At 37.8% G+C, this 23,242-nt stretch overlaps 1 protein-coding gene across 1 annotated transcript; it reads right to left on the bottom strand.

The window, feature by feature from the left end:
- Positions 1-7,519: 7,519 nt before the first annotated feature.
- On the bottom strand, positions 7,520-9,234 carry SPZ1 (spermatogenic leucine zipper 1). The gene has a single exon (XM_007079806.3). It carries the CDS (start codon positions 8,952-8,954, stop codon positions 7,839-7,841), a length of 1,116 nt encoding a protein of 371 aa, XP_007079868.1. The 5' UTR covers positions 8,955-9,234; the 3' UTR covers positions 7,520-7,838.
- Between the last annotated feature and the right edge of the window lie 14,008 nt (positions 9,235-23,242).

Raw genomic sequence — 23,242 nt, 5'->3', positions numbered from 1 at the left:
ACAGGCCAGGGAACAAAACATAAGAGACTCTTAAATATGGAGAACAGGTTACTGGAGGGATTGTGGGAAGGGGATGGGCTAAATGGATAAGGAATCTACCCCTGAAGTCTTTGTTGCACTATACGCTAACTTAGATGCAAATTAAAAAAATAATAATAATAAATAATAATAATAAAAATACTGACTTAGGGGTGCCTGGGTGGCTCAGTCGGTTAAGCCCGACTTTAGCTCAGGTCATGATCTCCCAGTTCGTGAGTTCAAGCCCTCTGTTGAGCTCTGTGCTGACAGAGCAGAGCCTGAAGCCTGCTTCAGATTCTGTTTCTTCCTCTCTCTCTTCCCCTCCCCCTGCTTAACTGACTGAGACACCCAGGCACCCCTAAAATAATAATGTTTAAATGGCACCTGGCTGGCTCAGTTGGTAGAGCATATGGCTCTTGATCTTGAGGTTGTGAGTTCAAGCCCCATGTTGAGTGTAGAGCTTACTTAAAAAAGAAAAAAAAAAATCTTACAATCAAAACAGAACGCAAACCACAGCATTAAGTTCCTCATAAAATGAAGCTTTATAACACACCAGTGCCAACTAAAATGATGTATACCTCCCTGTGAGAGAAGATTTAATTAAATATGGATTAGTAGTTGGCAGTTTCCTCTGGAAAACGATGTAATTGTTAGAAAAAATAAAATAAAACCAAAGTCTCAACTGACTGTGACACTCTGATGATGAATCTTTGCCTGAGGCCTTTATTTATGGTAAGAAATATTTTAAAAACAATTTTGTAGGGGTGCCTGTCTGGCTCAGCATATAGAGCATGCTTGATCTCAGGGTGGTAGGTTCAAGCTCAATGTTGGGCGTGGAGCCTACTTATAATAATTGATAATAATAATAGCAATAATAATTTTCTACCTCAATCAGGTTTGTGGAAAAATATGAAAATAATAATAAAAATGCCAATGTGATGAAGATGACGATAAATCTACTTTTTTTACTTCACTTTGATCTGGTAACTTTCTCCTTTGTGTAATATCTTTCTTTTACCTTGGAAAATATCAGTTACCTCTTTGAATCACTATATTGTATGTCTGAAATTAATATAACACTGTATGTTAACTAACTGGACTTAAAATACAATAAAAAAAATTGTCGATGACCTCAAATTCTGGACATCTTGTGTGCCTATTGTTTCTTTCCTTTTTGGCCATGCTTGCTTCTAATTAGTTTCTAATTCTTTCATCATATCTGTTTTTATACCCCAGAGAACAATAAGACCTTAGCTGAGAGAGAGACAGGGAATCATTGACCATTAGTCATTGGTCCAAAAGAAAGTTACTATCTTCATCTTGCAAAAGAAATAATTAGGATCCAGACAAGTTAGGACACAGAATCACCTCCTTCTTTGTGTAATTCTTCTCCCATTATACCATCCTTATTTTTTTTTAATATAAAGCTTCTCATATTTTTTCTTATTAGAAAGGTTAAGGGGCACCTGAGTGGCTCAGTCGGTTAAGGGTCCGACTCAGCTCAGGTCATGATTTCATGGTTGGTGGAATTTTAGCCCCACGTCAGGCTCTGTGCTGACAGCTCAGAGCCTGGAGCCTGCTTCAGATTCTGTGTTTCCCTCTGCCCCTCCTCTGCTTGTGCTCTGTCGCTCTCTCTCTCTCTCTCTCTCTCTCTCTCTCTCAAAAATAAATAAATAAATATTTTTTAAAAAAGTGAGCTGGGATGGATTAAGTAGAAGCCACTCTAGGGCACTTAAAAAAAATAATAAAAAAAGAAAAGAAAGGTTAAAAAGTGCTCAGAAAGCACAGACATGCTAAAAGGACATGAAGGGGCGCCTGGGTGGCTCAGTTGGTTAAGCGTCCAACTTTGGCTCAGGTCATGATCTCGTGGTTTGTGAGTTTGAGCCCTGTGTTGGGCTTTGTGCTGGCAGCTCAGAGCCTGGAGCCTGCTTCAGATTCTGTGTCTCTCCATCTCTTGGCCCCTCTCCTGCTCTGTGTCTCTCTGTCTCTCAATAATAAATAAACTTTTAAAAAAATAGTAAAAAAAGGGGCGCCTGGGTGGCTCAGTCGGTTAAGCGTCCGACTTCAGCTCAGGTCACGATCTCGCGGTCCGTGAGTTCGAGCCCCGCGTCGGGCTCTGGGCTGATGGCTCAGAGCCTGGAGCCTGCTTCCGATTCTGTGTTTCCCTCTCTCTCTGCCCCTCCCCTGTTCATGCTCTGTCTCTCTCTGTCTCAAAAATAAATAAACATTAAAAAAAATTTTTTTTTAAATAGTAAAAAAAAAAAATAATAAAAGGACATGAAAACATCCATAATTGCAGAACCCTTGGAAAACCAACATAAATGTCTTGATAAATCTCTCTGGATCCATTCCAGAAAGATTAAAAAAATAAGTATGAAAGACAAAAAATGAAAAGGACTTTTGAAGACTTTTATTCATGATCTAGGTAAGCGTTTCTTAAACAAACTATAATTAAAAGGGAAAAGTTTAATAAATTAGCCTACACTGAAACTAAACTTCTGTATACTAAAGGATACTATAGAGAACAACAACAACAAAAAAGGCAAACCATAGAATGGGAGACAATGTTAGCAACTCATAACATCACAGGACTGGTGTTCAAAATATATAAAGAACTCCTATAATTAATAATTGGGAGGCACCTGCATGACCCAGTCAGTTAAGGATGCAGCTCTGGATTTCAGCTCAGGCCAGGGTCTCATAGTTTGTGAGGTCAAGGCCCGAGTCAGGTTCTGTGTGACAGTGAGAAGCCTGCTTGGGATTCTCTCTCTCCTTCTCTCTCTCTGCCACTCCCGCATTTGTGCGTGTGTATGTGCATACACATGCTCTTTCTCTCTCAAAATAAACTTAAAATGGCCCAAAAATATAAAAATTTGACTAAACTCCATAGTCAAGGAAATACAATTTAAAGCTACCATGAGGTACTATTACACAACCACCAAATTAAAAAGTCTGACCCCCACCTTGGGCATCTGGGTGATTCAGTCGGTTGAGCATCCAACTTTGGCTCAGGGCATGATCTCAAGGTTCTTGAGTTCAAGCCCCACATCAGTCTCACTGCTGTCAGGCTGTTAGCACAGGGCCCACTTCAATCCTCTGTCCCCATCTCTCTGCCCCTCCCCGACTTGCATTCTCCCAAAAATAAATAAATATTTTTTTAAAAGTCTGACCCCTCCCAAAAAGTGTGACCCCCTAATACTATTAATAAAAAGTAAAATGACTTTTTTTAACTAGGCTCTACATGCAACATGGGGCTTGAACCTCAAGATCAAGAAGAGTTGCCTGTTCTATGAACTGAGCCAGCCAGGAGCAATAAAAAAGATTCTGGGGGCATCTAGATGGCTCAGTCAGTTAATCATCTGACTCGGGCTCAGATCATGATCTCAAAGTTTGAGAGTTCAAGCCCCGTATCAGGTTCTGTGCTGACAGCTCAGAGCCTGGATCCTGCTTGGTATTTGTGTCTCCCTTTCTCTCTGCCCCTCCCCTGGTCATGCTATGTCTCTCTCTCTCTCTCTCTCTCTCTCAAAAATGAATAAACATTAAAAAAAATTTTAAGATTTTTTTAAAAAGACAAAAAAAAAGTCTGACAATACCAAATTTCAGAGAGAATTTAGGGCAATAGAAACACTTTTACAGGGACCGGTGTGGCTCAGTTGGTTGACTGTCGAACTCTTGATTTCAGCTCAGGTCATGATCCCAGGGTAGTGGGATGGAGCCCAGCATCTGGCTCTGCACTGAGCATGGAGCCTGCTTAAGATTTTCTCTCTCCCTCTGCCCCTCCTCCCCAACTCATGCTTTCTGACTCCAAAAAAAAAAAAAAAAAAAAAAAAAAAAAAGAAAGAAAGAAAGAAAGAAAAAGAAAAAGAAAGAAAATTTTAAAGTTCCGTAGCTTGATATTTATTGCCATTTGATTCTCAGGTATGAGAAAATACAGTGTGAAACAACTCTGGACTAGATCAGTACCGATTCTTGTCCAAGATTTTAACTGATTTCACACGTTGGCTTTTCCCTGCCAACAAGTGATGCCCTAAAGTTCTTTCCACATATAAAATGCCATGAGATGTCTCCAAATAAATCTGACATTGATTGAAGGAATAGAATAGATCATTACCACTGGAACCCACATGAAACACCTATAAAAATGCCTTGCTTTTAGAAATTCTCACTTGCATGTTTTGGATTTGGACCAAAAAAATAAATACAACATTGTGGTAGGAAAATAATTGCATTTACACATATAAAATGTTAAAGTTAATGCCAAATCTAGAAGGTCTGAAATAGCAGAAATTACTTGCTGTACTAGAAGCTTAATTAAAAAGCTATAATTTATTTTGGCAATAATTTCTTTCTTGGCAATATGAACCATATATCTGGTAAAGTATGGAAATGAACTGCATATTTTATTAATCAAGATGGTTGGAAAATAGAATAGTATAGATGGTAGTTTCCATTTGAAGGAAAGTCAAATGTAAGGAAATATGATTGTTTTAGTAACTACTGGTTTGATTGTAAATTTGTGAGTAGGAAGCAATATTTCAAATTGTATATTCGGTACTTCCAACATATGAAAAATTCTTATTCCTTATGCTTCATTCATAATAGAATTTATGGTGGAGATTGTGATTGTCTTTGTGGACTTTTCACATTCATTTTTATAAAATCCTGAATATACACATGACATTTTTGGATGAGAGACAGATTATTATTACTTACATAATAATAATTGTGCTGGTTCCCTGCTTTAATTCTTATCCCTGGAGAGACACAATGAAAACCAGATGTCACCCCACAGGCAATAGGGTCTGTACTGTAAGGGAGAAAATGAATCTAGGCATTTATGTAGGAAAGAAGGCAACTGTCTTCCTACCCTTCTAGAAGAAGGGGGAAAAACACTTTGCTCCTTGAAGACAAGATGTAAAGAATCCTTGTACTCTCTCTAACCCTTTCATAATGTAAATAAATCTCTCCAGGGGCCAGAGAAGCCCAATGTCTCCAGCTTTATAACTCAAGAGATATCTCTGGAGTCCCACGCTTCATCCCAACTTGAAAAGAAAACACACATTTCCCGAACTTACATCTTTTTAGTTCTAATTATCCATGTTTTCTGAATTATCTTCTAGAGCTGGCTTTTAGTCCAAGATCTCAAGGTTCCACAAAACTTTCCCAGAAAGCCCTGTGTAGAAATACAAAAATATTTTCTCAATACTTCACATGGTTCCAAAATTAATTCTTCCTTCTGCCTGGGCAACATGGTTGCCCAGTTAAAAATCTCATTTTCTAATTGTTTTCAGACAGATGTGACCTTGTGACAAATTCTTTCAGTTACCCTCTGAGAATGTATTGATTCCATCTTCATTTCTGAAGGATATTTTCACTGGGTAAATAATTCTTGGGTCACATTTCTTTCAGTTCTTGAAACATGTTCATTTCCTTCTGGCCTCCATGGTTTCTGATGAGAAATTCACTGTCATTTGGATCATTGTCCCCTAAGTTTAATGAATCTTTTCTAATTGCATTTAAGATTTTTACTTTGTCTTGGGGTGCTTGGGTGGCTCAGTTGGTTGAGTGGCCAACTTCAGCTCAGGTTATGATCACATGGATTCATGAGTTCGAGCCCCAAGTGGGCTCTGCACTGTCAGCAGATTCCCTGTCTCCTTCTCTTTCTGCCCCTTTCCCTACTCAGCTCTCTCTCTTTCTCTCAAAAATAAACATTTAAAAATTACAAAAAAAAAAAAAAAGATTTTTACTTTGTCTTTAGGTTTCAGAAATTTGAGTGCCTCAAACTTCTTTGAGTTTATACTATTTGGAGTTCACTCAGTTTCTTGAATCTGTGGCTTGATGCCTTTTACTAAGTTTGGAGGATTTTTAGCCATATATTCACTGAATACTTTTTCATGTCACATTCTGCCCCTTTTGGGAGGTGTCTCTGATGACACCAATGTCAGATCTTTTGTTACTGTTCCACAGGTTCTTGAAACTCTTTTCTTTTCAGCCTGTTTTCTCCATTGTTCACAATGGGTAATTCCTACTGTTTTATCCTCAGTTTCATGGAATTTTTCCTCTGACATCAACTTCTACTATTAAGCCCATCCAGTGAGTTTATTTTACAACTATTTCCATTTGTTTCTTCTTTATATTTTCTATTTGTTGAGACTTTCTATTTTTTCATTTGTTTCAAATGTGTTCATAATTGCTCAGTGATACATTTTTATAATGACTGCTTTAAGATCCTTATCTGATAATTCCAACATCTATGTCATCCCAATGTTGGAATCTGTTGTCTTTTTTCATTCAAATTGAGATTTTACTGGTTCTTGGTATAATTAATGATTTTTCTACGTATTCAGGACATTCTAGCATTTTATTATGACACCCTGGATCTTATTAAACCTTCTATTTTAGCAGGCCTCTTCTGATGCTGTGCCAGCAGGGAAATTGCGTAAAAAAGCAGCATAAGGCCTCCATGACATTCTAATCCACTGGAGGAGGGGGTTGGGGAGGACCACGTTGTTACCATGAAGTGGAGGTAGGACTTCAGAGTCCCCACTCTGCTTCTTCTGTACCATCCCAGAAGAAAAGGGGAGGAGTGCCTCATTACCACCAGGCAAAGGTGAAAGTCTAGGCTTGCCACCCAGTATTTACTGGTGGGGTGAGGGTGGAGACATGGCATTTTCCATGCAATTTGGCTAGAGTCCCCTTCCTCTCCTTTTCCTGTCCAAGACTGTCTCTCTCCTCATTTGCCATCTCATCTCCTCTTTGCCAAGGGAGAGCAGGCAAAGGGAACATTTTTTTGTGTGTAAGTACATTGGCATTTCTGGGTTGTGGCTCCTCCAACATTCTTTCCAGGATATACGAGATAGAAAGAAAACCCGGGAAATTCAATATCATGCTGTTCCTTAAGTCTCAGGGTCTCCGGATAGTCCATCTCATTCTTTCCATTTCAGAATCTTCGTATGTTCATTTTATACATAACGTCCAGGGTTTTTAGCACACTTAATAGAAGAGGAAGAAATGCATGTGCTCTATTTTTCCGGGAATCAGAAGTCCAGCTCCCTTAATAAAAGATACAGCTTTTTCCCCTGGGTAACTCTACTGCCCCCACCTGGAGGAGTGGAAAGCATTTTGCCAGCACAGAACAAAATCCAGATATGTATCTATTCTTCTAAACCAACTGAAGTATCCTTCACCTAAGGCCTCTGCTGCTTGGTATGCCCACTGTTCACCGGTGGAGGATCAAGGGAGGAATATTAGAAAAAATAGTGCTAGGGAATGTGGAGATTTACGAGAAGAGAAAAACTGTTCTGGGGTGGTTTATCAGCATTTTTTTTTTTTTTTTTTTTTTTTTGCTTCTTTACTTCACTACTTCCCACACTTCAATAGATAATAAGAAAAGGAAACATGCCTTTAAAAAGTGAGCTTTAAAGGTTCTCAATTAAAGTGTTATATACTTCCTCCCAAGAAAACTCCCCTTACCCAGTAAATGATTAAAGAAAATAAAAACTTTTCATTGCTCATTCTTGTTTTTATTTAGATTAGATTGATAACTTCTCCTTCTTGGTTAACGGGTCATAGAATCTCTAATAACTACAACAAAACAAGCAAATTGTATGACAGGTTATGAACTTGTTGTTGACAATAAAGGTCACGAAAGACCAAACTTATGTAAGTACTAAGGTAATGAATAACGTGTTAATCCTCTTGTTCTACAGCTTGCTCTTGGTTGAACCAACAGATCTATCCTAGGTGTGCTGATTGGTTATGCCTGGAGTTGATGTATTACAGTTTTTGAAGAACTGTCTTTTCTTCTAATTTTGTATTTTCTAAGTTAGGCTGCTGGATGGCCTCTTTTTTCCCACAAGATCTCTTCTTGCAATATGGGTATTGAAGCGGTTATTAAGCGCTTTCTTACTACAAGCGTCCAGGCTTTTGTAGACTTTGTGTTTTTTCTGAGATGTACCATCTCTTCCTTGCATTTTTTCCTTATACTCTGTTTCTGATAGTTTCTGTTTTTTCTTGTCTTGTTCACAATTTATCTGAATTGGACTTTCTCGCCAAGTTCCCTCTTTCTGATGATGGAGTTCCTTGAGAAGCTCTATTCTCTGCTGTAAGATTTGACATTCATTTTCCAGCAAAGCTGCAATCAAATGCAATGAATATGTGTCATGTTTCAGTTTCTTCACTTGTTCCTCCAGTTCATGCTTAGCTGACACCTCATTATTTGGTTGAATTTGGAAATGCACTCCATTATTTTCAAGAGTTTCTTGTATGTCTTTCTGAGATTTCTGATATGATCTTATTAGTTCACTAAGCTCAGTATGTTGCACATTCCAGTGTTCAGCTTCCTGTAGTAACTGCTCCATGTTGCTCCTAAGTTTGATGTTTTCTTCTTGAACATGATGGTGTCTGTAATTTGCTTTTTCCTTGCTTAATTGAGTTTCATTAAGGGGTCTGTTTTCTTCTGAATGACTTACCAAATCCTTTCCAAAAGTTTGTACCATGTCCTTGGAATTCTGGTTTTCCAATATCATCTCCTGTTTCTTTACATTCTGTTCTTTCTCTAGGTCTGAACTACCAAGCAAGTTTTTCAATAACACTTTATTTATCTTGTCAAGTTCTCTGATTTTTTCTTTAAGTTCTGACACATCCTCAGAAATACTGGTTTCCTCAAAAGAATCTTTTGTTTCTGTGATCTTCTCTCCACAACTTGTGACACTTTTAATGATGTCTTTAATTTCTTTTAAGAGATTTTCAAACTTTTGTGCAGTCTGTTGTTCAGTTACTTGATGACCACTACTATTTAGGGAAGGGAGAGAACCCCAGGAGACAGGGGGAAGGGATCCAATTTCGAATAAGGCAATGATAATCCAAGGATCCAAGGACTCTTGATTGAGATCAGGAGTAGGTTTAAGAGTTTTGGAGAGGGTGGACACTTCCATCTCAGCTGAGTTAGTAGGGCTGGTGATTACAGCATGTAGCAAGCAGAAAACCTTAGAAATTCCAGGAAGGGAAGGGGGTGGTCCTCTGTGCAAATGGGTAGGGAATACAAAACCAACCAGAAGTCCAGAGACCAGAGCTAAGGTCTCAAACCAGGGAGATGATGTTTAAGCGGAAGGTGACATCTCAGATGACCTAGGGGAGAGGGAGGGTGAGTAAGGGGACCAGGAGCTAGGGTCCATCTCCCCTTCTCCAGGCTTCTAGTGTTCATTCCCTGACCCTAGCAACCAGGTCTTTATTCTGTCACTGCACTATTGTGGCCTATCTCCAGCTTCTGTTTCTTTTTGTCACAATAGAAACTTCTTAACCCCCATACCCAATGACTCACGAATCAAAATCTATCTTGAGTTACACCTACTCCTCATCCCAGAAAGACCTTTATGCCAGTCCTTTCCAAAATTCCCTACTTTTCTAGGTTTTTATTCAACTCATTCTAACTGTATTCTATGACCTCCCAACCTCATCTCTACTACCTATAACCCAAACTCAACTGCAACATGGTTTTTTGTTTGTTTGTTTGTTTGTTTGTTTGTTTGTTTTTTTACCACCTAAGTGCATGGTGTGAAAACTTCTCCATGGACTTTCATAGCACCTTGGAACCTTATTGCTCCTAGGAGAGATACTACCATAAAACAAAGCTGTCCGTACAAAATAGAACCCAAAAAGTGCTGCATGTCTTCGTGAGTTTAGAGAAACCGAAAAATGGAATTGCTGCATTCAAAAATATTCCAGGGGTGCCCGGGTGGCTCAGTTGTTAAGCATCTGACATCGGCTCAGGCCATGATCTCATGTTTTTGTGAGTTCTGGTCTCACGATGAGTGAGCTTGAGCCCCCCCTTCAGGTGAGCTTGAGCCCTGCTTGCGGTGAGCACAAGCCCTGCATCAGGTGAGCAAGAGCCCTGCTTCAGGTAAACACAAGCCCTGCATCAAGTGAGCCCTGCTACCCGTCCCCCCACCTCCCCTGTCTCTCTCTTCCTCTGCCCCTTGCTCACTGGCATGCTCCCTCTCTCTCAAAAAAAAAAAAAAAAAAAAAAAAGAAAAGAAAAGAAAAAAATCCACTGTAGTAAAAAGAGAATATCTGAGTGATTCCTTAACATAATTACAAACTGGGACTTTTCTTAGCTTTAAAAATAGGCATCCTTTAAGACAGACTTATACACTTGTTCCTGATTCATTTACAGGTGATATAAAACTTTGATCATTACTTTTCACAAGAACTTGCTAAAAAATAGCATAATTTATCTAAAGCATTTGAAACAACTAGATCCTGTAGTGGGCTATAGAAAAGTAACTGAAATGGATTAAACCTAGTGCATTCTTGTCTTTTTGTTCCTAGGAATCAGAACCTTGAGAATATTAAATTCAAAAGAAACATTCCTTATGTGAGACTTTCTCTTTGCCTTCAAAATCTTTCTAGTAAGCACTTCACTAACTAGAAGTTTGCATCCAGTCTTAAGGGAAAATTCATGCTCTTGTAGATGGTTTTTATTTTATTAGAGAAAAGAAATTTATGTTTTTTTCTTTCATAGCTACCAACTCACTCTGACTTTAATTTCCCCGAGCCTCATGCACATCTCTAGTCAGTTGGGCTCTGAGACACTGCCTCATGACCATCCACAGATGCAGCAGTGTTGGTCTTTCTTTTCTACTTGAAGAAGGAGCACCTTTTCTAATTCATACAATGATATCATACAGGGGGCACCTGGGTGGCTCAGTAGGTTAAGTGTCCAATTCCTGGTTTCGGCTGAGGTCATGATCTCATGGTTCGTGAGTTTGAGCCCTGCATCAGGCTCTGCGCTGACAGTGCAGAACCTGCTTGGGATTCTCTCTCTCTTTCCCTCTCTCTCTGCCTCTCTGCTGCTCCTGCTCTCTCTTTCAAAGTAAATAAACTGGAAACAAAATGATATTACAGAGGCTAGCAATTGCCCTTATGCCTTCATTCTCCCTCTTAAGATCCAACTTCTGTTGGTATTTCCCCTTTGACTCAAACTATCATTTAAGATAGTCTTTAAATCAGGGTGCCTGGGTGGCTTAGTCAATTAAGCATCTGACTCTGGCTCAGGTCATGATCTCGTGGTTTGTGGGTTTGAGCCCTATGTCAGGCTGTCTGCTAACAGCTCAAAGCCTGGAGCCTGCTTCGGATTCTGTGTTTTCCTCTCTCTCTTCCCCTCCACCCACTCATGTGCTCTGTCTCTCAAAATTTAATAAACATTTAAAAAAATTTTTTTAAGACAATTTTTATATCTTCAAAATAAAGGAATTTTTTTTCTGATTTGGTCATTAATTTCTAGCTTTATTGCATTGTAATCAGAAAATAAAATATTTCTACCTTTTGAAATTGATACTTTTTCTTTGGCCTAATTATCAATGTTCATTTATGTTTTATGGATAATTGAAAAATATGTATTCTTTATTTTTGTTTTTGTGGCTTTTTGATGCTTTTGGACATAAACCTGATATTACTTTTGCCTTTAATTTTTATGGAAACTAGTTTGAAGGTGGCTTGTTCAAGATACTAAAGATCATTCTTTTTTCATCAAAAAAGGATGTAGGGGCACCTGGGTGGCTCAGTTGGTTGAGCGTCTGACTTCGGCTCGGGTCATGATCTTACAGTTCGTGGGTTCGAGCCCCACATCAGGCTCTGTGCTGACAGCTGGGAGCCCGGAGCCTGCTTCTGATTCTATGTCTCCCTCTCTCTGCCCCTCCCCCACTCACACTCTGTCTCTCTCTCCTTCAAAAATAAATAAACATTAAAAAAAATTTTTTTTAAAAAGAGGATGTAAATATTTCGTTCCTTCTTACAAGTGTAATGAATTTCAAATAACATTTCTGTTAATTTTACTGAAATTTGAATTCACTGGAGATGGTGAAAGATTTCTAGAGTGGTTTCTTTTTTTTTTTTTATTGACCCATTTTCTCAGTGGGTGACTATGAAAATTAAACAGATTTAGACTGTCTTACAATTGCTGTCCACTAAGTTCCCAATAACCTAAAGACTTTTAAAAAACAAATGCCAAAATAAGTCAGTCAGAGAAAGATAAATACCATATGATTTCACTCATACGTGGAATTTAAGAAACAAAACAAACAAAGGGAAAAAAAAAGGCAAACCAAGAAACATATTCTTAACTATACAGAACAAACTAATGTTTACTGGAGGGGATGTGGGTGGGGAATAGGTGAAATAGGTGAAAGGGATTAAGAGTACCCTTATCCCGATGAGCACTGAGTAATGTAAGAAATTGTTGAATCACTATATTGTACACCCGAAACTAATGCAACACCATGTTAACTCTACTGGAATTAAAATTTTAAAAAAATTTAAAAAGAAGAGCAGGAGCTATTTCTAAAATATTAGAAGAAAACTTGTATAAAATTTTCTCTCTCTTTAAAACCAGTTTGCCTTGGGGTGCCTGGGTGTCTCAGTTGGTTAAGTGTCCTTCGGCTCAGGTCATGATCTTGTGGTTCTTGGGTTTGAGACCTGTGTCAGGCTCTGTGCTGATGGCTCAGAGCCTGGAGCCTGCTTTGGATTCTATGTCTCCCTCTCTCTCTGTCCCTCCCCCGCTTGTGCTTTGTCTCAATCTCTCTTTCTCTCTCTTTCAAAAATAAATAAACATTAAAAAATATATATTTAAAACCAGTGTGCCTTAACAAAACATAAATCATATCAAAGTACACATGATGTCAATATGTCTTGCTGCTGGTGATGTTAACCCTAGTCACTTCATTAAGTGATATCTGCTGGATTTATTATAAAGTTACTCTTTCCCATTGTAATTAACAAACATCTTGGGAGAGATATTTTGACACGCTGAAAGTATTCTGTTTGTTTTCAAACTTTTACCTATTGGTATAATTTTAGAGCACAGAGTTTGGTTTTTCATGCAACAATTATTACTGTGGTGATTGATCTACAGGTGATTTTCTATTTCTGTCATTCCTTTTATATTTGTTGATTGTAAAGAAGAGCTGTCTCTTTCCTGTATTTACTTTTCATTCATTCATTCACTCATTCATTCATTCATTCATTCATATATGTATTTTTAGGGGCACCTAGGTGGCTCAGTCAGTTGAGCAACCAGCTCTTGGTTTCAGCTGGGGTCATAGTCTCACCATTTCTGCGTTTCAGTCCCATGTAGAGCTCTGCACTGACTGCTCGGATCCTGCTTGGAATTCTCTCTCTCTCCCGCTCTCTCTTCCCCTCCCCTTCTTGTTCTCTCTCTAAAAATGAATAGGGGCACCTGTGTGGCTCAGTCGGTTAAGCATCCAAGGTTAAGCATCCAACTTAGGCTCAGGTCATGATCTCATGGTCAGCTCAGACCCTGGAGTCGGCTTCATATTCTGTGTCTCTCTCTCTGATCCTTCCCCGCTTGAGCTTTGTCTCTTTCTCTCAAAAATAAAGGTTAAAACAATTTTTTTTTAAAAAAAGAATAAATAAACTTAAAATCCTCTACATGGAAAACAATCATTTAAAAAAAAAAACAAAAAACAAGTATGTTTATAGAAGTATGGACTTACAGATATTTATTTTTGGGGGTTATAATTGAATACTATAATTTATTTTCTTGCTCAAATATGTAAGAATAATTTTAATTTGATGATTTTTTTGGTATATGGAAGTATATTTTTATTTTGGGTAATTGTTCTAATTGTTCAGTAGTTTTGTTGTTGTTGTTTTATTATTTACATCCAAATTATTTAGCATATAGTGCAACAATGATTTCAGGAGTAGATTCTTTGATGCCCCTTACCCATTTAGCCCATTCCCCCCCCAAAACCCCTCCAGCAACCTTCTGTTTGCTCTCTACATTTAAGAGTTTCTTATGTTTTGTCCCCTTCCCTATTTTTATATTATTTTTGCTTCCCTTCCCTTAGGTTCATTTGTTTTGTCTCTTAAAGTTCTCATATGAGTGAACTCATATATTTGTCTTCCTCTGACTGACTAATTTCACTTAGCATAACACCCTCTAGTTCCATCCACGTAATTGCACATGGCAAGATTTCATTCTTTCTGATTGCCGAGTAATACTCCATTATATATATATATATATATATATATATATATATATATATACATACATACATATATACGTATATATGTGTGTATGTGTGTGTGTGTATATATATATACATACATATATATATATACACACACACACATACCACATCTTCTTTATCCATTCATCCATCGATGGACATTTGGGCTCTTTCCGTACTTTGGCTATTATTGATAGTGCTGCTCTAAACACTGGGGTGCATGTGCCCCTTCAAAACAGCACACCTGTACCTCTTGGATAGATACCTAGTAGTGCAATTGCTGGGTCATAGGGTAGTTCTATTTTTAATTTTTTGAGGGACCTCCATACTGTTTTCCAGAGTGGCTGCACCAGCTTGCATTCCCACCAACAATGCAAAAGGGTTCCTCTTTCTCCGCATCCCTGCCAACATCTGTTGTTGCCTGAGTTGTTAATGTTAGCCATTCTGACAGGTGTGAGGTGGTATCTCAGTGTGGTTTTGATTTGTATTTCCCTGATGTTGAGTGACGTTGAGCATTTTTTCATGTGTTGGTTGGCCACTTTGGAAAAGTGTCTATTTATGTCTTTTGCCCATTTCTTCAGAGGATTATTTGTTTTGGGGGTGTCAAGAAACTCTTAAATGTAGAGAACAAACAGAAGGTTCCTGGAGGGGTTGTGGGCTAAATGGGTAAGAGGCATCAAAGAATCTACTCCTGAAATCATTGTTGCACTATATGCTAACTAACTTGGATGTAAATAATAAAAAACAACAACAACAAAACTACTGAACAATTAGAACAATTACACAAAATAAGAGAATTAGTATTTTGGGGATGTTGTTTAATAAGTTCTTTATAGATTTTGGATACTAACCTTTTATCTGATATGTCATTTGCAAATATATTCTCTTATTCCGTCGGCTGCCTTTTGGTTTTGCTGATTGTTTCCTTTGCTGTGCAGAAGCTTTTTATTTTGATGAGGTCCCAATAATTCATTTTTGCTTTTGTTTCCCGTGCTTCTGGAGAGTGTTGAGTAAGAAGTTGCTGTGGCTGAGGTAAAGAGGTTTTTGCCTGCTTTCTCATTGAGGATTTTGATGCCTTCCTGTCTTACGTTTAGGTCTTTCATCCATTTTGAGTTTATTTTTGTGTAAGGTGTAAGAAAGTGGTCCAGGTTCATTTTTCTGCATGTCGCTGTCTAGTTTTCCCAGGACCATTTGTCTTTATTCCATTCGATATTCTTTCCTGCTTTGTCAAAGATTACTTGCTCATAAGTTGGTGGATCCATTTCTGGGTTCTCTATTCTGTTCCATTGATCTGAGTGCCTGTTTTTGTGCCAGTACCATACTGTCTTGATGATTACAGCTTTGTAATACAGCGTGAAGTCTGGGATTGTAATGATTCCAACTTTGGTTTAATAGTTGTTTTTTTTTTTTAAACCAAAGCCATAGTTGATTATTGATGACTATTTAAGAGTCTTCTTTATATTCACAAGGGATTCTGTGCAGAGTCTGATTTTAAATATAAGGACTTGTATGGTTGCTTTAATATGTAGTAGTGTACTTGTATGTACCCATATAGGGGAAAAATGATCTGAAAATTAAATTTTTGTTCAAACAAGCAAAATACAGATGTAACTGGACAGACCTGTTAGCTGTGACCCTCTGCGTGTTCTCTTAGACCACCAGGTGGTGCTGTTGGCTTTCAACATTACAGAAGTTGCCACTTTTTTTTTTTTTTTAATATTTAACTACAGAGTTAGTGATATTGCAAAGATAGTGTCGTCCAGAATCTTTTTTTTTTCTTTTTCCCACAGTTTGAGAGTGAAGGTGACTTGCCCAAGGGTACAGATAGTTACGATGAGAGCTGGGATTAGAGTTAAACTTGAAGGGATGCAGGTTCTGCACATCAGAAAGCTGTGAAGAATTTTTAAATATTTAAGTGTTATATGAGATAGGGGTTATGTGGAAAAGCAGGTTTTCAAAGCTGATGAGACTAGCTTGTTTTACAAGATGTTGGCAAACAAACCTATGTAAGACAAATGGCATTTCAACAGGCAAAGATGTGATTGGAGACTCAGAAGAATCTAACTTTTATTTCCCTCAGAGCAATACTTCTGTATTTGCTAATTCAATCTTGGCAGCAACTTTATAGAACATCACTGCAAAGAACAAGATTCAGCTGTATGTAGAAATAAAGACCCCCAAAAAATTACAAAACTTACATTCTGAAAACTACAAAGTATTGTTGAAAGAAATTAAAGAAGACCTAAATAAGTGGAAAAACACCTCCCTATCATGGATTTGAAGACTTGATATTGTTAAGACAGCAATACCTCCCAAACTGATCTACAGAGTCCATACAATCTCTATCAGTATATCAGCTGTCTGTTTGGCAGAAATTGACAAGCTGATCCTAAAATTCATTTGGAAATTCAAGGGATCCAGAATAGCCAAAACAATCATAAAAAAGAAAAACAAAGTGGGAAGTCTTACATGCCCTGATTTTAAGACTTACTCTACAGATGTAGTATCAAGGCAATGCGGTATTAGTGAAAGGGTACACATAGATCAATAGAACACAATAGAGAGCACTGATGTAGACCCACACGAATACAGCCAACTAATTTTTATCAAAGATACAAAGGCAGAGAGTGTGGGTGGCTCAGTCAGTTGAGCTTCCCCCTTTTGATTTCAGCTCAGGTCATGATCTCAGAGTTCATGAGTTCGAGCCCTACATTGGGCTCCACACTGACAGCGTGGAGCCTGTTCGCGATTCTCTTTCTCCCTCTCTCTCTCCCCGTCTCCTGCTTTGTACACACACCCTCTCTCTCTGTCTCAAAATAAACTTAAAAATAAATAAATACGTACATACATACATACATAAAAAGACACAAAGGCAATTCAACAAATAGTGCTGGACAGATTGGATATCTGTATGCAAAATAACAATAAACTTTGACACATACCAGACACCTTATAAAAAAGATTGAACTCTTTGGGGATTAAGGGGCACACTTGCTATGATGAGCACCGGGTATTGAATAGAAGTGTTGAGTCACTATACTGTACACCTGAAACTAATATTACTTGTATGTTAACTAACCGGAATTTAAATTAAAACTTTGGGGTGCCTGGTGACTCAGTTGGTTAAGTGTCCGACTCTTGATTTCAGCTTAGGTCATGATCTCAGGGTCATGATCCCTGGGTCCTGAGATTGAGCCCTGCATTGAGCTATGCCCATGCTAGGTATGGAACCTGCTTGAAGTTCTCTCTTTCTCCTCCCTTCTACTGCTCACTCTGTCTCTCTCTCTCTAAAAAAATTAATAATAATAATAAAATAATTAATGAAAACTTTAAAAATATTTAACTCTAAATGGATCATATTTAAATGTAATTTAATGTATTTTTTTACATTTTACTTAAACGTAAAATACAAAACTAGGGGTGCTTGGGTGGCTCAGTTGGTTAAGCTCCAGACCTCGTTCGATTCCTGCATTGGGCTCTGTGCTGACAGCTTGGAGCCTGGAGCCTGTTTCAGATTCTGTGTGTGTGTGTATCTCTCTGCTCCTCCCCTGCTCTCACTCTGTCTCTCTCGCTCTCTCAAATAAATAATAAACATTTAAAAAAACTAAAAAAAATTTTTTTTAATACAAAACTAAAATTTCTAAGAGAAAACAGAGAATATGTATGATCCTGGATCTGGCGATGGCTTTTTAGATACAATACCAAAAGCATAATGCATGAAATAAAAGTTTGATGAATTGGAATTTCTGAAAATTAAACCTTCTCATTCAGTGAAAGACACTGTGAGGTGAATGAAATGACAAACCACAGACTGGGAGAAAATATTTGTAAATCATGTATGCAATGAGACGTATATCCAGAAAAATATTTTTTATATATACATATATATATATATGATATATATACACGTGTATATATATATATATATGCCGCATATATATATATATATATATATATATATATTTAACTCAGCAATAAGAAGACTTAAAAACTGGACAAATATCTGAACAGAACACTTTAGTGAAGCAGATAATGTGAACAGCAAATTAGACATGGATATAAAAAGATGCTCAATATCATTTACCACTAGGGAAGACAAATTGCAAAACAATGAGATACCGTGACTTACCATTAGAATATTAAAACACACACACACACACACACACACACACGTACAGCTTGATGGTACTGAACACTGTCAAGGCTTTCGAAAAAGGGTACTATCTTTCAATCCTGATGAGAATGCGAAAATCATACAGGCACTTCGGAAGACAATTTGGAAGACAATACAGACACGTTGGAAGATAACACTATAAAAACTGGGTGTTATATAGTGTTAGTGTAAACTTACCAAAATGACAGAGCATCATGCTCCTAGGTGTTTATCCAACTGATTTGAAAATTTATGTTTATAGAAAAACCCGCATATGAATATTTATAGCATCTTCATTCATAATCACTCCAAATTGGAGGCAACTAAAATGTCCTTCAGTAGATGAATGAATAAACAAACTGTGGTATACATGATGGAATATTATTCAGAAAAAAAAGAAGCACAAAATCTGGAGAGACTATATATTGAATGATTCTGTTCATAACATATTATGGAAAAGGCAAAACTGTAGGAATGGAAAACAGATCAGTGGATTCCAGGCATTAGAAGAAGAAGGGGTTAACTAGGACCTGCATGGGAAGAAATTTATAACTCCATGCATTTGTCAAAACCTATAGAAACTACAGCAGAAAGAGTAAGCTGTAATGTATGAAAAAGTGTTAAAAATCAACCAGGACTTTAAATGACAGAAGGGATGAAATGCAGATTGTGACAATGCTTAATGACTTGCCTCCCAAGAGTGGAGTATGGGAAAGGGGAATAAAGGTAACTTTACATTGGAGAAACCTGGCAAACTCTACCTGGGCTGTTAAATCAGTGTTGAATCATGGCAATAGCATATATCCTTGATGTGATGAGAATGGACCTTCATCTCTATAGTCTTCCTCTCCCATCCCCATTATCCCTAGTCTAACCATGAGGAAAACATTAGACAAAAACAAATTAAGACACATTCACAAAATAGCTGACTTGTGTTTTTCAAAACTATCACAGTCATAAAGAGCAAGAGAAGTCTGAGAAGCTGTCATAGACCAGAGTAGACTAAGGAAACATGATAACTAAATGCAATGTAGTATCCTGGATGCGATTCTGGAACAGAAGAAGGACATGGAGCGAAAAACGGTGAGATCCAAATGAAGTGGTAAGTTTAGTTAAGAGGAATGTATGATTGTTGGTTTCTCAGTCATGGCAAATGTGCCATAGTAGTGTAAGATGTTCACAATAAGGGAACCTGGAGGGATGTACAGGAACTCTCTGAACTATCTTTGCAACTCTTCTCTAAATCTGAAAGTTCATTCTAAAATAAAAACATTATTACATTATTTTTTATGTTAGTCAAATTCCTTACTTGGCAACACAGAAACGACCAACAGAATAAAATAAGAACCCATGAGTGCATATGATTATAAACAGGTGGTAGATGAGTGGTGTAAATAAATAGATAAGAATGAAGAGAAAACTCTTCCCTTTTTTTCTTATTAAAAAAATTTTTTTATTGTTTATTCATTTTGAAAGACAGAGACAGAGCACAAGCAGGGGTGAGGCAGAGAGAGAGGGTGACACAGAATCTGAAGCAGGCTCCAGGCTCTGAGCCATCAGCACACAGCCCGACTCGGGGCTCAAACTCACACACCGCAAGATCATGACCTGAGCCGAAGTCGGACATTTAACTGACTGAACCACCACCACCCTGGTATTCCGAGAGAAAACTCTTCCTTATGACAGAATGCCAACTGTAAATGCAAAGGTAGTGCTGAGCTTAGAAAATCACCATTTAGTAGCCACCATAGTAGTCTGTTTCAAACATAGTCTGTTTCAACCAAAGATCATCAATGTATGATTAAAACTAATGGGTAAAAATTTGATAGGAACTCAATATTCACATCATCTCAAAGCATCTTTCCAAAAATAGTTATTAATAAAAGGAAGAAGAGTAACTTTACAGGGGAGAAACCAAGCAGGCACCACCCTAACCAAGTAATTAAAGTTAGCATCACCAGTAAGGGGACAAATAAAATTTCTATGCCTCCAGGATGGACTGAGAAAGACACAGCATCACTTCTGTATTATTTGTGCCCCCAAATCCATCATCTGAATCTAAACATGAGAAAACATCAGTAAAACAAAAATTGTGGGACATTTTATAAAATCACTGGGTTTACTCTTCAAAAATTTAAGAAGATAAAAGCAAAGAGAGGGGCACTTGGGTGGCTCCATTGGTTAACCATACAACTCTTGATTTTGGCTCAGATCATGATCCCAGGGTCATGGGATTAGCCTTTTATCAGACTCCGTGCTGATCAAGGATCCTATTTAAGATTCTCTCTCTCTCTCTCTCTCTCTCTCTCTCTCTCCCTCCCTCCCTCTGCCCCTCTCTCCCACTCACATGCTCTCTCTCTAAAAAAAAAAAAAAGACCAAGGACCTGTTCAAAGGGCATCAAAACAGTATGACAACTAAATGCAATGTGTGATCTGGGCACCTGAGTGGCTCAGTTAGTTAAACATCTGACCCTTGATTTCAACTCAGATCATGATCTCACGGTTCATGAATTTGAGCCCCACATTGGGCTCTGAGCTGGCAGTGCAGAGCCTGCTTGGGGTTCTCTCTCTCTCCCTCTCTTTCTGCCCCTCCTGTGCTTTCTCTCTCTCTCTCTCTCTAGTGCTTGGGTGGCTTAGTCAGTTAGGCATCCCACTCTTGGTTTCTGCTCAGGTCACGATCTCAGTTTTGTGCTGCTGGCACAGAGCCTGCTTGAGATTCTCTTTCTCCCTCTCTCTCTCTGCCCCTCCCCCACTCACTCTGGCTCTCCTCTCCGCAAAATAAATAAACTTTAAAAAAAAGTAAAATAAACATAAATAAATAAGTAGATAAATAAATAAATAAAATTGTTGGGTTGATACTACCCAAAGCAATCTATACATTCAATACACTCCCTATCAAAATAACACCAGCATTCTTCACAGAGCTAGAACAAACAATTCTAAAACTTGTATGGAACCAGAAAAGACCCTGAATAGCCAAAGCAATCTTAAAAAAAGAAAACCAAAGCTGGAGGCATCACAATTCTGGACTTCAAGCTATATTATAAAGCTGTAATCATCAAGACAGTATGGTACTGGCACTAAGACACATAGATCAATGGAACAAAATAAAAACCCAGAAAGACACCTGCAAATGTATGGCTAACTAATCTTCAAGAAATCAGGAAACAATTAAATTTGGGACAATTAAATTTGAATACGGTCTGTAGATTAGAACCCAGACATCAGTACTTTTTAAAGCTCCCCAGTAGATTTCCCTGGACAGACAAATTTGAGAACCAGAAGAGTCCCTTCCCTGATTTTTTATTTTTTCTTAAAAAATAGATTTGTTTATTTTTCATTTGTTTATATATCTTTAAATAAAAATTGTATAAATTTAAGGTGTACAACATAATGATTATATATATATATATACATATATATATATATATATAAAATGAAATTATTACTAGTCAAGTTGGTTAATACATATCTTCTCACATGGCATTTTGTGTGCCTGATTAGTATACCTGAAATCCATTCTCCCAACATGGTTTCAAGGTTCAATACAGTATTATTAAGTATAGTTATCAAACTGTTCACCGTTTGCTCAGTAAGACCAAGCAGTTTCCAAGTCCTGCATAGTGTCTGAGGATCGCTAGGATGCTCTGAAGACAGATTGTCATGATGACATCCTATAAACCTAACACTGGCATGCTTTTAAGGTAATTAATAAGACTAATGATTATGGAACTACATTAAAAGAATTGCAGAGCACTTGAATGATGTAAATAATTAATCTTCCTTCACTATGATGTTTTTAAGTTGTCAATTCTGCCTTGTTTCTTAATTTCTGAAGACAAGCTTCCATCTCTAAAGTAAAAAGGGCAAGCAATAAAACTGATTGGAGAATAAGGTTAAGAAGAATCCAAATAGCTTGTCTTTAGGTGTCGGGTTTCAGTTCTCTTGCCTATCAGGCCTAGCATCCCCACTCTCTTTTCTTCCTTATCTCCTCTGGGCCCAGGATGCCAAGACTTTTACCTTCTGAAAGATCAGGATTTTTACTGACTACATTGTACTACTTCCATATGCTGGAATCTCTAAAAAATATAAAAAGAACATTACATCCTCACCAATCTTCCACCTAAGGCCCTACCTCTCTTCTCTTTCCAAGCAAACAGCTAAATGCCATGTCCATTTCCTTACTTTTGCTCACTCTTCAAACCACTAGAATCGATCTGCCTTCTTGCCCCAGAACTTCAAGAAGTTCCTTGAAGACCTCCTTGCTGAGAAATCTGAAAGACAAGTTTACATCTTTGCTGACTTGTCCCCTCAGCAACATTTTACACTCTTACCCATTCCAGACATCCAGACCCAGACTTTGAAATCAGACTTTGAAATCAGAGAGCCTGAGTTCAAAGCCTGGCTTAGCCACTTACTAGCCCTGCAAACTTGGCTATTTACCTAATCTCATAAAGCCCGATTTTCTTCAACTGCTACATGGGAAATGTGATTATATGTGTCCATGAGACAGGATATTGTAAGCACTGAGCACAGCATCTAGCCAGCACTGAATAAGCATTCAATGAATTGTGACTTTATTTTCCCTTTTGTTTTTCCATGGCCCCAACTTTTCTGATTTTCTGTCTCATTCTTGTTCTTACTCAGCCCTTTCTTTGTGCATGGCTTTCTAGATTCCCAGGAATATGCCTTATCTTTTCAAAGCCCCCTTTAAATATCTCATTATCCAGTTTTTCCATTAAAATTTCTTTTTCTTTTGTTTAAGTAGGCTTCTTACACAGCATGGAGCCCAACACAGGGCCTGAACTCATGACCCTAAGATCAAGACCTGACCTGAGGCCAAGAGTTGGATGCTTATCCAACTGAACCACCTCCATTTAAGTTTTTTGGTCAGCTTCTCATTAGATTCAGTTGGTATAGCCACCTCAGGCAGTCACAATATTAAACAATTGCTGCTAATAGTTTTATGATAAATGCCTTGGGAGTAGAGCTGTTCTTGCAGTGTGAGCTCTTAGGTTAAGCAGAGACAGGTATTAAAAAT

This window comes from Panthera tigris, chromosome A1, assembly GCF_018350195.1.
Source record: "Panthera tigris isolate Pti1 chromosome A1, P.tigris_Pti1_mat1.1, whole genome shotgun sequence".
NCBI lineage: Eukaryota > Metazoa > Chordata > Mammalia > Carnivora > Felidae > Panthera > Panthera tigris.
This window is presented reverse-complemented; position numbering and strand designations above follow the sequence as displayed.

What these genes read in the sequence shown, in the direction of transcription:
- SPZ1 (XM_007079806.3), bottom strand. Translation starts at nt 8,954, where the DNA reads ATGGAAGTGTCCACCCTCTCCAAAACTCTTAAACCTACTCCTGATCTC.